General features: G+C 36.6%; 1 protein-coding gene across 4 annotated transcripts in view; it reads left to right on the top strand.

The window, feature by feature from the left end:
- FSTL5 (follistatin like 5) overlaps positions 1–14,493 on the top strand; it is a 329,565-nt gene that overhangs the window by 16,174 nt on the left and 298,898 nt on the right. For all 4 annotated transcript variants that reach the window (XM_062610785.1, XM_062610698.1, XM_062610855.1 and 1 more), the window contains exon 2: positions 13,165–13,303. In XM_062610785.1, the coding sequence (XP_062466769.1) occupies positions 13,181–13,303 (123 nt within the window). In that variant the 5' untranslated portion in view covers positions 13,165–13,180. The remainder of the gene's footprint in view (positions 1–13,164; positions 13,304–14,493) is intronic.

Genomic DNA, 14,493 nt, shown 5'->3' with positions numbered 1-14,493 from the left:
AAGTTGAGAAAGAAAGGTGGATTTTTCACTTTTATCAGTTGTCAGGGTATTCTTGCTTTTCCACCATGGACCGAAATCGGAGATTCTGAGAATACTGGAATGATTATTTGAAACTTATTAATATGAATGTGATTAATTAAACAACAGAGGCTTTCTTTCATCTGAATAGCCTCCATTGAGGCTCTTTTCTCTGTTTAGTAGTCACATAAGAGCTGCAAGACTATAAATGTAATAGTTTGCATTCTATGTTGCTGAACAAGGCAAAACTCTTCTGCATATATAAGCTGCAAAATAACTTTCAAAAACCTCTTTTTCTGTTTTGATTAATCATTGGGGGTTTGCAGAAAATCTCACCTGGGTAACAAGAAGCATCTGAAATTGCTGAAGGGCAGGCATTCCTAGACCTTCAAAATACAGACAGAGGCAAGAGGAGCTTTCAATTTTATTTGTGTAGAGATGCTTACCTGAGTCAGCACTGATGATACATTCATGCAGACAGTAATTGATTCATCAATAAAGGGCCTGTGTGTAGCTGCAGTACTTGGACATTTGCCACCCATTATCTGATCGGCATCTGTGGCGTATGATGTTCAGACACATCTCCTGGCTCCTTGTCATAGAGTGTTGCACTTCACAAAGGTGTCCTAGACAATCCCAGTGGTTGATTCAGAATTAAGAACATTGTCAGGGAGGGATGAAAAATGGAGGACAATCTTACGTCTCAGGGAGATAGGGTGATTACTGTGGAGATTGTAGTTTCAGAGTGATAACTTTGTATGAGAAAAGAGGTGCTCTTGCTTGTACAGGCAGTTCATACCAGATGTGTTATGGAGTGTCTGGTGATGGTTGTACCTAAGCCATCTGAGCTTTCATTTCTTATTGAAATGTAATTTTTTTCTGTTAAGAGGGTCCTGTTAGTGTTTCCTGCCACCATAGGTGGTCAGAGCATTAGTTCCAGTAAATTTTACATTTTATTTTCCCTGTATTTCTATTTTATAAATAGAACTGAAGACGTTTACAAATTTTTTTTTATATTATACAGTGGTGGTGGAGAAGAGTCCAAAACTCATTTCTTTTGCATAGTGACCATTTCATCACCCCGTAGTAGTTGCTCCATCTTTTATTTTGTATTATCCTTCTTCCAGTCTTAGAAGTGATAATTTTTTAAATAATAATTGAAAAATCTTATTTTACAATCCATTCTAGCTACAAGCTCATCAGGACACTGTAGGTTTTCTATTTTGCTGTCAGCTTTCCAGTATGCATTTGGAAGGCTTTTGTCTAGTATATATATTGGAGCAGTATAAAACCATAAGGAGTAAAACTTTGTAAAGTAGTATAAGGCAGTTAAAACATAGCAGGAAATGAAGGTTCTGATGCTAAGAATGGGATTGTGAGTAAAGATAAAACAAGAAAAGAAATGCATTGTTTTATTAAAAGTATCTATGCAAATTTAAAGAAGGCTGCAGTTGTTCAATGAAAAAGGAATGTGATTTACTATAAATATTAGAATGCAAAAGACCAAGTCAGCTGTCACAGTCAAAAAAGTTTTTTTTTCATCAGGTATGACAAAGTGTTTGCTTCATTCTACTCAAGACTATTCATTTCATTTTACATAAGGGAAGAAGATCCTTCTTTTATTCACTGGGACTTTAATGTCCAAGTGAAGCAGCAAGTTTAGCAGACATCAGAGTTTCAATTTAAATTGGGGCCAAAGATATCTTCAAACTTGTTCCCATAGCATTCCCAAAGATTGCAGATAAGCTGACAGGTTTTGGACACTTCCCTAATTGATGGATCTAAGAAAGTTATTGAACACAACACATGGCGCTAGCAACCCAAGCCAGCTTTATGACTGACAGAACAAGTGCAATTTTCTGTATTTCTTTGTGACTATGCTGGCTTCAGGCTCATGAAGAAAGTTGACCTTTGTGTCAAATCACTGCAAAGCAAGAAATAAAAGAAGCGAAAAATTCCTCAAGAGTTAAATTAAAAAGAGAAAATGCCTATCACTATTTTTGATCTTCAAGTACAGAACACTTTCCTCTATTTTATTATTTCTGTGTATCTGTATGATTAGACACGCTTTTTTTAAAGACATTCACAAGCAACTTTGGATTTAATTAATTTTGGTTAATGGAGTTATTTTAGAGTTTTGTTTGCATTCTTGTGAACTTTACTGTTACTAAGTCCTATAAATAAGATCGTGACCCAACATACTAAATGTTTATTTTAGAATTGTTTTCATGTTTTCAATTAGGTCAGGGTTTCATCTGTAGTTGACTTAATTATATTAATGCGGTCACTGGAGGAGAGCGCCAGAGGGCAAATATATTTGTGGTTCAATCCTGATAAGGACAGATTGCCCTCAGCTAGAAAAAAGTCCTTGCTTATTTAAATAGCTGCAACATTCATCAGTCCTCTTGGTTACTGATTGAACTGTGGTTCAATGCAATGATACCAAAATACACTTTTGTTCTCTGCAGTCTGATGATTTGATATTTCCTGTTACTGTTTGTACTGTTGTGCATACTCTCAATTACAACATGGTGTACTCATATCCTGCTGAGTGTTCATCTGTGTTTAAGGAAGCAGGGAGCTCATGGTTCCTTGAATGTCAGACTTCCCCGTATCACGTTTCTTTCTGATATGCTCCCTATCTATCTTCCCATGCTGTGAAGGCTGCTGAAACACTACTTTGCTGAGCCAAAACTACCATACCTTTTTACATGTTGTTTTTTTAGCACCTTCTTTTGTCCTTTGTAATTTTTTTGTTATCTCAAACCCTAGCAGAAGTAAAACTCCCAAACCTATCTGTTCTGATGTTTGCCATTTTCATGGTGGTCTAGAGCCACAGTCTCCCAGTGGATTGACTTTAAACCAGCTGTTTAAATTTGGTTTAAACAAGCTTAAAAACTCCTTTCACTGGGTAACAAAGATGGGACCCATCTTTGTTGGTTAGAGCACGTCAATAGAGCAACCTAGCAAGCTTCATAGGTGTAAAGGGACAAGATGACAATATTAACCCGAATACTTATTTAGTAGAAAGAAATTCTCTGAATTATCATGGTAGTTTGAGTAATGGTAGGCTTATCATGGTTTAGCATTCATTCAAGGAGTTCCATAATACCAAGGCTTCAGTGCTTTTATTGGTAACTAATGTTTTCCCAAACCTCCAAGTTTCCTTGACTAACAAAAGGGAGAAGGGTGGTAGGTTAGCATGTCATAGCAAATATGGAGGCACTTTAGTCTTTAATTCAGCAGCTTGCCTTTTCTAAAAAAACAAATTTGTCTTGAGTGGCCATTTTGCCTTCTCTAGAATGACATTTGCTCAAAAGTACGTAATGATTTTCTTAAAAGTACACAATGGAAGCATCAACAGCTGTTGTTTCTTCTTATATTTAATCTGTGTTTGCAGTATTTTACTTAAGTATTTTATGTAACTAAGTGAAAACTTGAAAACCAAAATATTTACCTTTTGTAGCATGCACAGAGCACACAGTTACATAATGGTATGTTAGGTGTTACTTTAAAAATGTTGTAAAATGTTAACAGTAGCAAAGTATTTTCCTGCTTCTAAGATGGCAGATTTTATATTTCTGATTTAATAACATAAATTAGTTGAATTCCCATGGGTTCAGATATTGTCATGATGATAAACATTAATCCTCTAGGATATTGAGGAACCAGCTGTAACAAGCTTTCTTAATCAGTGAAGAAAGGAACTGCCTTGCTGACAGTATAACTTCCACAAACAAGAGCTTGTATATATTAATGATGGTAAAAACACCAGTTTCCCAGGGTTGATACTGAAGTCTTAGGGGAAAGTAAGATCAGCACACACAACTCAGTTCTATTAAAAAAATCCCTTCTGAGATATGTGAAATATAGTTCCCTCATTTTGTTCTGCTTTCTGTATTATTAAAGAAATTGTGAGATTGAAGTTTTGAGATTGCGGTTGTGAGATCACGTGAAGAACATGATAAAAAAGGCTTAAAATTGCCATTTCTTCTTTCATTATAATTCACTGAAATCTGTGTCACTGACAGTGAGACATCTGGTGTTCTCCTTTAAACAAATAAATGTACTTAAAATGGTAAGATTCAATTACAGCATGAAGTTAGCAGCAAAGATTTCACCTCGTAAGTGTCCATGACACATTCCAGGTGTCATGGCCTTTCAGAAATGCCCCCCCCCCCCCCCCCCCCCCCCCCCCCCGTTACACTCAGGCCAGTTGTGTCCAGGCTTACAACAGCCACCTGTAAGCTTTTAGGCCTAATTCCGAATAAGCTCCTCTAGGGTTTGCATCTGGGCAGATACAGCTTGTTTGCTTCCCCCACAGACACTTGTTTTCTGGGCTTCTGTTGTTGTGCAACAGCATGTGGTAGTGCAAGCAATGTGAGGGGAGAGAGAGTTCTAACAGTGAAGAGCAGGGAAAGCCTGGTCCTTGTGCTGGCTGCTCATGATGGTGGGGTCCTCAGGGATACATCTCAGAGCCACCTGACATGTTTGTAATGTCTACACAAAGACCAAGTGTGGTAGTACAAGATAAGGAGCACAATAGTCTGTATTCCACCTTCTGCTTGTGTGGAATGATAATCTTGCAATTTAAATCAGGAATGGAGTCAGGGAAAGATGGACAGGAGTCAGCAGAAGGCTGAATTCAGCTGGCATGGTGAGTGCTTTTCATCAGAGTTTAAAAAACTGTTATTCTGTGCTTGTGTGTTCCAGCCCATGAGCTGTCAGCAGCATCATTGGCTGTTCCAAAATTACTGTGCCAGCCTCTTTCAGTGGGTGAAGGACAAAGAGTGTGTGCATGTGTAGTCAGTGGCTGAAGCTGCATAAAGTAAGAGACAGAACAAATTGGTATACAGATTACGAGCTGTGTGCTGCTGTGGCAGCACAGTGTTTTGCTGTTGCAAGCCCCAAGCTTGCTGTATGTAGTTAAGGTGACCTCCTAACTCTGGTTCAGAGTGTGGCTGCCACTTTTGGAGGAGAACTGGAGGTTGACAGCATAAAGTGTGCTGTGTGTGGAAGCTGGCAGCAGGTCCCAGGGGTGAGAGCTGCCGTCATGACACTGTGATCTGCATTCTGCATCGCATTTTAGCAAAGACAAACTTTGCTAGATATGAAGTATGGCTGCATTCACAGAGGTAATCTGATACTGTGATTACTTTGTAAGAACTTGCAGGTGTGATAACACAGCCAGCTTGGAGATATCTCTTGTGAGGTTTTTGAGGACTGCATGTGAAGATGTGGGGGCACAGGGGTGTGGTATAGTAGAGGCAGACTAATGGGAGAAAACATACTTTTGGCTAAAACTTCTGCTCCTTATTCAAAGCTCATGTAATATAATAATCCCTATTTACACCAAAATTTGCATATTCCTTTCTGCCATGAAACCATAATGGTAGATAAAATCATTTTAAGAAAGGGTTGTGGTTTCTATTCTTTCCTAGCAGGTATTTGCATCTATCAGTATGTACAATGGAGTCCTCAAAGTCACAGGCAATGGAGCATGGTTTATATTTATTACTGTAGCTGTATTATAAACCTATTAATAACACTGAATATGGTGGAAGAACTTATGCTTTTTATCTGATCCACACAAAACAGACAATTAATTTTATTTTTTCAGATTAATAGTATGTAAAAGATGAAGACTGACATGTCCTGAGGGACAGTACTACTATCCGATATGTTGAAAATGACCTTTTAAATAATTCCTGGTTAATATCTGATGTGCCTCCTCTCTTAAAGATAGGAGGAACACAGTGATCTAACTAGTATATAAGATTTCATTTATTGTACTTTGTAGATGCATTAAGTTGATTAAATCAGTTTATCAGGATGGACTGCTTCTATTTTCAAATGGATTATGTCTCTCTTCTTAATGCCAGATATCATGGCTAGTCACTATTTAATAACACTGAACAAGAGCATAGTAGGTGAGGAATTTTGGAAACATTTATTCAAAAGTGGAAAATTTCTTAATTTTTTGTGCAAATACAGTTTAAAATAGGGCATTCTCCTATTGAATTTTAAATTTTCAGTCCTCATATAGATGCTAGCTTGGAATTGGCTGTGTATAATATGATCTTTTTTCAGTGTTTTCTGTTTGTGAAAAGTGCAGCATGGGGAGAGGTAAATTAGTGCTTAGTATATATGTATATATAACTCTCATAATAGCAGCATTTCTCCTAGTCCAATAATTTCAAAGGAAGAGTCAGGTGGAGAACAAAATTTACATTACTAATGAACTGCTGAAAAAATTTAGAAAGCATAATAAACTTTGAGAGGAAACACTCACCATGGTATTGTAGAACATATTAATCATAATTAGATATTTATAAGGAAGGTGTCAGAACTGGGTTTTAGTTTGTTTTCCACAAAATATTGGACTTGCAAGGGTGTGAAAAGCACTAGCAGGAGCAAAAAGGGTGATGGAGGTTTGCATTGCATTTTCTCAAGGATTGGAAGAAATAGTCTCCAACTCAGGGTGATTAGCTCATCCACAGGGTTAACTAGCAATTCTGTGAACTTTTTGCTTACAGAATAATGTACGTTGAATTTACTAGTGATAGCTAAAGTTCAAAGAAGTTGCATATTCAGCTTATGTAAGACTGTCTGCCTCAGAGTTTTGGATGTGTGTTTGAATGCTATCCCTGTTAATATTTGAGGGTTTGACTGCAATAGAAGTATTGGAGATTATTGAGCATAAATTAGCAGATTTGGAAACACAAAGAGTTTAATGCTATAGCATCAATAGCTTAAGAGACAATTTATAATTTTATGATATTTTGCTCTTTTTATTAATTAGTAAAATAGTGATTTAAGTATAAGTGAGCATCTTGCAGCATAAACCACTTCTAAGTTCCAAAACTTTCAAGAATAGATTAGCTTCAGTTGTTCTGCTGAGCAGACTAAATTGTGTTTGACTGCATTCTACAAAATTTATTCAATAACTGCATTTTAAATCAAGAGTGTATACTAAGTAGAATTTTACCAAGCAGAGTTTTCTTTAGTGAAATAAAATATCTTGTACTTATGCTTCATCTGTTTCAATAGAAAACTGATTCAATCTTCTTTGCAATTATAGTTTGAACAGAGTATTTTTCCCCCATCTCAGTGGTAAAGGTCAGCTTGAAGAATATATGGACTCTCATAAGGCAACTAAATCATAACTGTTTCTGTATGAATGGCTGCAAACTGAGCACATGAGTAAATATTGTTATAAAGAGGCTTTCAATGTAAAATTTTGGAAGATTTTGGAAATTTTAGGAAAAGAAGATGATGAGAAAATGAACATGAGCCAGCTTCAGTGTGCACCTGCAGCCCAGAAAGCCAATCATATCCTGGGGTGCATCAAAAGGAGCGTGACCAGCAGGTCGAAGGAGGTGATCCTGCCCCTCTACTCTGCTCTTGTGAGACCTCACCTGTCGTATTGTGTGCAGTTCTGGTGTCCTCAACATAAGAAGGACATGGAACTGTTGGAACAAGTTCAGAGGAGGGCCACGAGGATGATCAGGGGACTGGAGCACCTCCCGTATGAAGACAGGCTGAGAAAGTTGGGGCTGTTCAGCCTGGAGAAGAGAAGGCTGCATGGAGACCTCATAGCAGCCTTCCAGTATCTGAAGGGGGCCTATAGGGATGCTGGGGAGGGACTCTTCATTAGGGACTGTAGTGACAGGACAAGGGGTAATTTCACTTTTCACCTACTTCACCAGGGAGCTGTCATTAAATAGCTGTTAATCAAAGTGTACCTTAGATTTCAGAAAACCTTGCTCTGATTCTTTATTTGCAGCAAACACTGATGTGATACTGTAAAGAAAGGGCAATACTGTTTAATAACTACTTATTATTAAATTGGTGGTCAATGGTAGCAGCTTAAAGGACAAGTGAAGAGTCAGGGAGAGAATGGGCAAATTAGCATATTTTCCGGAGTCTATTTACTCCTTGAGCTAGAAACTGCAGCTTACCATTATGTCTAATACCCACTGATGAACTTTAGCTCTTTAAGTTTGCTTCCTTTTTAAATTCATATATATATTAATTTCTGTAATATTATGTGGATGTGAAGAACATAGCTTCTTTATATTCATGTAACCATGTTTGGAAATCTGATGAGTTTCTTTAATCTATTTTGTTTACTCTTCAAACTGAGACCAATATGTACCTCAGGGTTTTCCTGTTTATTCCTGTTTACGTTCCTCATTCTGTTATATTTTTAAAGGAATTTAAGCAGAGACTAATACAGTATTCAGTACAGTGATGCACTGAACACTTAGATAAGAAAACCTCTATACCCTAATTACTTAAGCACAAAGAGTAGCTGTAAATTAGATGTTTGCATTCATACGACATAAGATATAGGTGTTAGTGTTACCAGTGGTCTGAATTTCAGTTCAGTGTTTAATGGCATACAGAACATATATATATACACTAAAAGGTGTGCTGGAATGCTTTTTATTTCTCTATTTTAACTTACAAGTTATGATATAAATGTATGTGAAAAGAGCTGTATTGTAATATGTGGAGCTTTTATTAAGTAAAGCGAAAAATCGCTGCATGAAAGAAAAACATCACTGGAAAAAATGGTAAAGGTCAGGAATGTATCTGCTTGACAAGCTGATTTCAGAACTTTCACAGCACAAGTAAATTCATTACACTGCTTTCTGGGTGATGCCTCAGTGATGTGACAAACCCAAGAAGAAAAATATGTGTTCAACAGCATTTCACTGAAATTGTCAAATGTAATTGAATAACACTTGCTTGTTTCTTGGAATATTTCTCAAAGCTGGTCTCTCCACTGCCTTCTCTGCCTGTGCAGCTGTTTAATTCAGATCCTAAGTGTCATTCTATGGCAAGTCTCCTAAGAGACAGAAAGTGAGATTAAAGTCTTATTCATCTTTAAGGCACACACACCATCCATCCCGCCTGTTCCAAAATTCTCAAAAAAAAAAAAATATATATATACTGCCTGGGAGATTAAAGTAGAACATCTTTTTTCCACTTTTCCAAGCAGTGATAGCAGAAAAATACAAAAGAGTAAGTTGCTTGTATTCAGGAGCTCTATATTTGTCTAACTCTAAAATTTCAAAACATTTACTAAAATCTGCCTTAGTAATGCTTAAAATCTTTGATTTTTTTCAGCATTTTCCTTCTGAAAAGGCAAATACTAACTGCAGACACCCTACATATTTGGGAGATTTTAGGTGGCATCTGTTCAAAAAGCTGATTTTTTTAATTTACATTTTAAGTGTTCATCTAAGTAACAGGCAATGAAGCCAGAAACTGAGCATATAGTAATTTTATCTTCTTGTGGACAAGTACAAAGGAGAAGCCTTTCAAGGTCAAACAATTTTCAAAACTATAAAGACTATGCTTTTACACCACATGAAGCCAATATATATGCTGTTTAGATGGGAGGATGGTGGAATGTGGCTGCCCTTACAGTCTTCTGTGAAATGACTGTTCTCCAACATAATTTTCATTGTATGGAGAGATATTCCACAAGTGCACAAAGGGAACAAAGGTTCAACTGTGCATAGCTAGTTTTAGCATGCATAACTGCTAACCTAATCTCATTCGACCTTGAAAGTCAACAATAAAGTATTTTCAAAACTTTTTTTTTTTCCCCAGAAACATAACAAAGGGGTGTTTTCTTCAAAACTAAAAGTCAAGATTCTGTTCTTTTTTTTATTTATCCCCCCCCCCCCCCCCATAATGGACTTGTTCCAATAACAGTGATATTGAGAACTAACATGCAGGCAGTGAAGAAAATGCTATGCCACAACACACTTGAATTTTTAGACTTTGAAGTAATCTTTCCTGGTATTTGAAATCAGTGAGCTAGACTTCTAGTAATCCCATACCAAAGGTCCACTGGAACATCTGATTAGCAATTCTCTTTTGGTGAAAGTATGAGGGAAACCCAAGAATACTTTTTCACTGTGTCACTTCCTATCATCACTTTAATATCTAGTTACTGGACAGGTGTAAAAGAACAAGCCTCAAGTTATTTATATTAAATATCTCTCTGTAACAGAGTTTCTTGTCTTTGTTTCAAGTAATTCACTGCTAATATATTCTATGGAAGATCTCCTGGGAGAGATACCTCTACTGTGTTTATTTGAAAAATTGGAATAATGAAAAAAGGTACTTGAAGTAGGAACTGTTAGAATAAGCAACAATAAATGAGAAGAAATCTTAATTTTTTTTAAGAGGCAGACTCAGAATGAGATTGGTTTTGGTGGAACAAGAGATAGGTGATGTCAAAGTAGTATGGTATTTTACTCTTAAGATTGAGTTTGAGTTAAGAGTATGATAGCCAGGCAGGCAAAAAGTCAGGTAAAAGTTATCTGAAATGAGAATGAAACAGGTGGCAATCATCAAGTGATTTTACGAAGTTTGGTAGACTAGTCCCCAAAGAAGGGTAGCAGACTTATGCAGGATCCTGCGTACTAAGACTATGAACAGTTGGAAGGCTGGAGCCCATTTAATACCTTTGATATCCTCACAGGAATTAATTCTGTGCAGGTCCCTGTCTTTGAATGACTGTGAGGATTATTTACTGCTATATGAAGAATGATAGGAATGAAACACACAGTTTGTATAACAGCATTCCCAGAAGCATGACTGTAAAGGATACAGGATAACAAGTGATCCCCACTTTGTTCACATTTTATGCTCAGCTGATTTCCTATAAAAAAAGCAAATGTTAGACAAGACTTAACATTCTGTACACACTCTGGGCTCTTAGGGAACACTACAACGTTTTGCACTTATTCATGTATATCATTATTCTTATCAGATATTTCTACATTAGCATGGTAAGTGCAGTAGAAACAATGTAGAAAGGGAAAAAAAATAAACACTCCTGCCTAAGTCAGCATGCATAGATGTTCTTCATCTCTCTCAGATATTGCAGGACTACATAATATAGGCTAAGCATTTGCACATGTCTCAAAGTGTTGTCTGTTTAGCATGATAGTTTCAACACAGATGCTGAATAGTAATAATAAATATTAAATATTTCTAATAGGTACCAAAATTACTTACGAAATAAGCATTTGTAAGTCCATTAAGAACCATATAAGGAGACTGCCATGCCACATGTGTCTAAAAAATCTGTGAGTATGATAGTTATAGGTCTTCCATAGATCTGATCTTATCTTTATGAAGTTATAATGTCTTTGTCCATTAAAGAGCAGCTCTGACACACATTCTGTGTTTTTTTCAGCATATTCTGTAAGGATTTTCTCATAAATTTCAGAATATAAGTTTGTCAAGGCCTTTAACATTAGAAATAATTTGTGTGTTCTTCCAGATTGTTGTGTATCTCCCTTCTTAATATCAGCATCTAAAATCCTAGGTTTAGTTCTAATGGGTCGCACATTAACGTGTCATGGTAGCTGGAGGATGTAATGTAGGACTAGCTCATCAAACCAGTCCACTTTTGTCTGAAAAAAATCAGATTTTTTGTTCATTTGAATAGAAAGTAATTTTTTGATAATCTGGTTTATAATACATCAGAACACTGCAATCGGCACAAGCTAGGTTCTTATGATGACTATAGGATGACAAACTTACAGGCAGAATGCAGATGAAGTGGATGATATCTATAACTGCATAAATGTATACATAGCATATTGTATGCAATTGACCAGATACATTTCATCAGTAAGTACCAACATCTACCTTTAAAATACCCCAACATCTACCTTTAAAATACAAAGTCTTAAACTGTTAATTTGACATTCTAGTTTAATATGAAATTTGCAAATAAGTAAGTATCCTTCTGATAGCTTCTTCCATGAAACAAAAGGTTACATCAACTGTTAAGACTGGCCTTGTCTTTCCCCTTCCTCATTTCCTTATATAATGTTTCGATTTATGAAGGTGAAATATACGTAAGTAGTCCACAGTATTAAGGTTTTCATATGAATAAAAAGTGGATGTAAATTTATTTCAGTTTTCAGTGCATCATAATGTAGTTACATTGATTTGTTTGAAATCTGTAGTTTTACATGTTCTTGCACAAATTTAAACAAGGTGCCATTGTTTAGGCAGATGAGAGTAGTTGTTGATCCCCTTCTCTACATGCAGGAAAATGCACTGTCACAGTGTTACCAAACATCTGTTAAGAAATATTACAGTCTCCTCTGGGATAAGAATATTTTTCTTGCTAATAATAAAAGAGCATTAGACAAGTATGAAGCAATGCATATGTAGAGAACTGTACCAACAATAGACTATGAAACAACTATTTCTGAATGTCATTAGTACAAATACAAAAGTATTTACAAAAATGTCCTATGACCTGATAGTTTTGAAAGTTGTCAGTTGTAATTTTGGACTTTTTTCTAATAAGTAATAGAATGCTGGTGCATTTACCATGGTAATGCTTTGCCAGTTCAGGTCACCTGCAACATGAGTTGTACGATTCTGAAACAGAATCAAAAATCAATACCAATCTAAGAAAAGGTTTTCAAATAATCTACACAGAATTTTGTGCTTGATTGCAGTGAATTCTGGGGCAAGATGTGGGCAGTTTACTTAATAGATTGGAAATATTTTTATAATGCTGTCATATGCAATAAAGCTTATAGACTATACATAATTTCAATAATGCAATTTAAAAATTATTCCAGAATATTGGCAGAAAATACAGTGATTTGCTTACATTTAAGATTTCAGTGCTGGTAAGATAAAGATGGTAACAGATGTATGCTAGGTGTTTTGCACTTTTAGGTTGTGAACAATGCATCCCAGGAAATGATATTTAAAAGAAAATATTGATGAACATGTGATTGATAATCATCTTTTTTTCTTCATTTGAGAAAAAGTGTCGATTTTTTTGCCACTGCTTTTCTATTATGTCTTTTCTGAGGCTTTTCCTGGTTGTTTGGTCGGCAAGCCTCTCATATGAGCGTTGAATAGTTATGATGAAACGTTCAGTTCAGCACAACCTAATTGATATTGTGTTTCCAAATACTAGTACTTGTATTTTCTTTTTGCTATTGTGCCAGATGGATTACTCTGTTTCTGCGATATTTATTCGTGTCCACACATGGCGTATCGGTATTGTAAGCTTTTATGGTATGAATTGTGCCAAAGTAATACTGCAGTCTGTCACTGAACTTTAACATTTTATTTTGATAGGAGCAGACCTGTAAAGATGTTTATGTGGTGGTCAACTGTTTTACTTCTTGGATGCATTTTGCTGGGAGCAGACGGGTGGCCAGCCAAGGAAGCATACGACTTTCGGCCTTATCAGCCCCTAGTAAGATTACGTCACAAGGTACAGATTATTCTCTAGCACTTCTGGCTTTTCTTCCATGATGGAGGTATAAATTACACACCAGCCTTGTCTTGTTTGTGTTTATTGGAGTAATACTCAGAATTAACTTTTTCAGTAACAACATATGCAAAAATATAGACTTGATTTCGCATGCTGGTGGCTGCGTTAAAAGGGTTCTGGTTTGATTTGAAAGTCCAGAAATCTGTCAAAGATAGTGAGCTAAACTGTTCTAGTTTCACAAGCAGAGATTATGTATATCAACAGAAACTTGGAGAGAGAGCCAGGAGAGGTTGTCTCTAAAAGCAACTGTCAGCATCTGCTTGAGGCAATGATTTGTCCCAGTACTTGATGGATTTCAGACCAAGCAGCCCAGAACTGCCTGTCAAAGAAACATAGTGTTGAAGTTAACTAATCAACAAAAACTTGTCTGCGTGAGGTAGATGTTCACAGTGCTCATTGAATTTAGGAGTTTTGAACCGTGGCATAATGCAAATGTTTCCTAAGATTCTGAGTTTCACAGCTTAAAGATCTGTATGCCATTCAAATTTTGCCCACTTGCCACACCTCTGTGATGAATCCAGGACTTCCAAAGCAGCTCTCGGCTAACAAATCCTTCTGGTACCTAGGAGGGAAACTGCTGTGGTAGATATGTAAAACAAGGAAAAGGGCTGTACTATCTCCATGGGCTGCCTGAAGCTATCTGATCAGCTTCTTCATTTCTTCTTGGCATGGTAGTCATGGGAGCAACATCTAAGGGGCCATACATTAGGCCTACAATCAGGACAACAAAGATGATAAAACTTCTTTTCCCGCTTCTTCTGAACCTGGGTGCTTCATCTAGAAACTCTAAATGTTAGTTTCTATTAATGTTTCAAGATCTGGTTAGTTTAATTTCTCCATAGTTTTTATAAAATATGAAAGCTATTTCTTCTTGGTCCTCAATTTGAAAAAATGATCCAATGTCACAGAATCATAGAATAGTTAGTGTTGGAAAGGACCTCAAGATCATCAAGTTCCAACCCCCCTGCCATGAGCAGGGACGCCTCACACTAAACCATGTCACCCAAGGCTCTGTCCAACCTGGTCTTGAACACTGCCAGAGATGGAGCATTCACAACTTCCTTGGGCACCCCATTCCAGTACCTCACCACCATCACAGTAAAGAACTTTCTCCTTATATCCAATCTAAA

Source organism: Pezoporus occidentalis, unplaced genomic scaffold (assembly GCF_034315485.1).
Source record: "Pezoporus occidentalis ecotype Australia unplaced genomic scaffold, CSIRO_AGI_Poc_V1 ctg1, whole genome shotgun sequence".
NCBI classification, from domain to species: domain Eukaryota; kingdom Metazoa; phylum Chordata; class Aves; order Psittaciformes; family Psittacidae; genus Pezoporus; species Pezoporus occidentalis.
The sequence above is the reverse complement of the archived record's forward strand: the minus strand, read 5'-3'. Positions and strand labels throughout refer to the sequence as shown.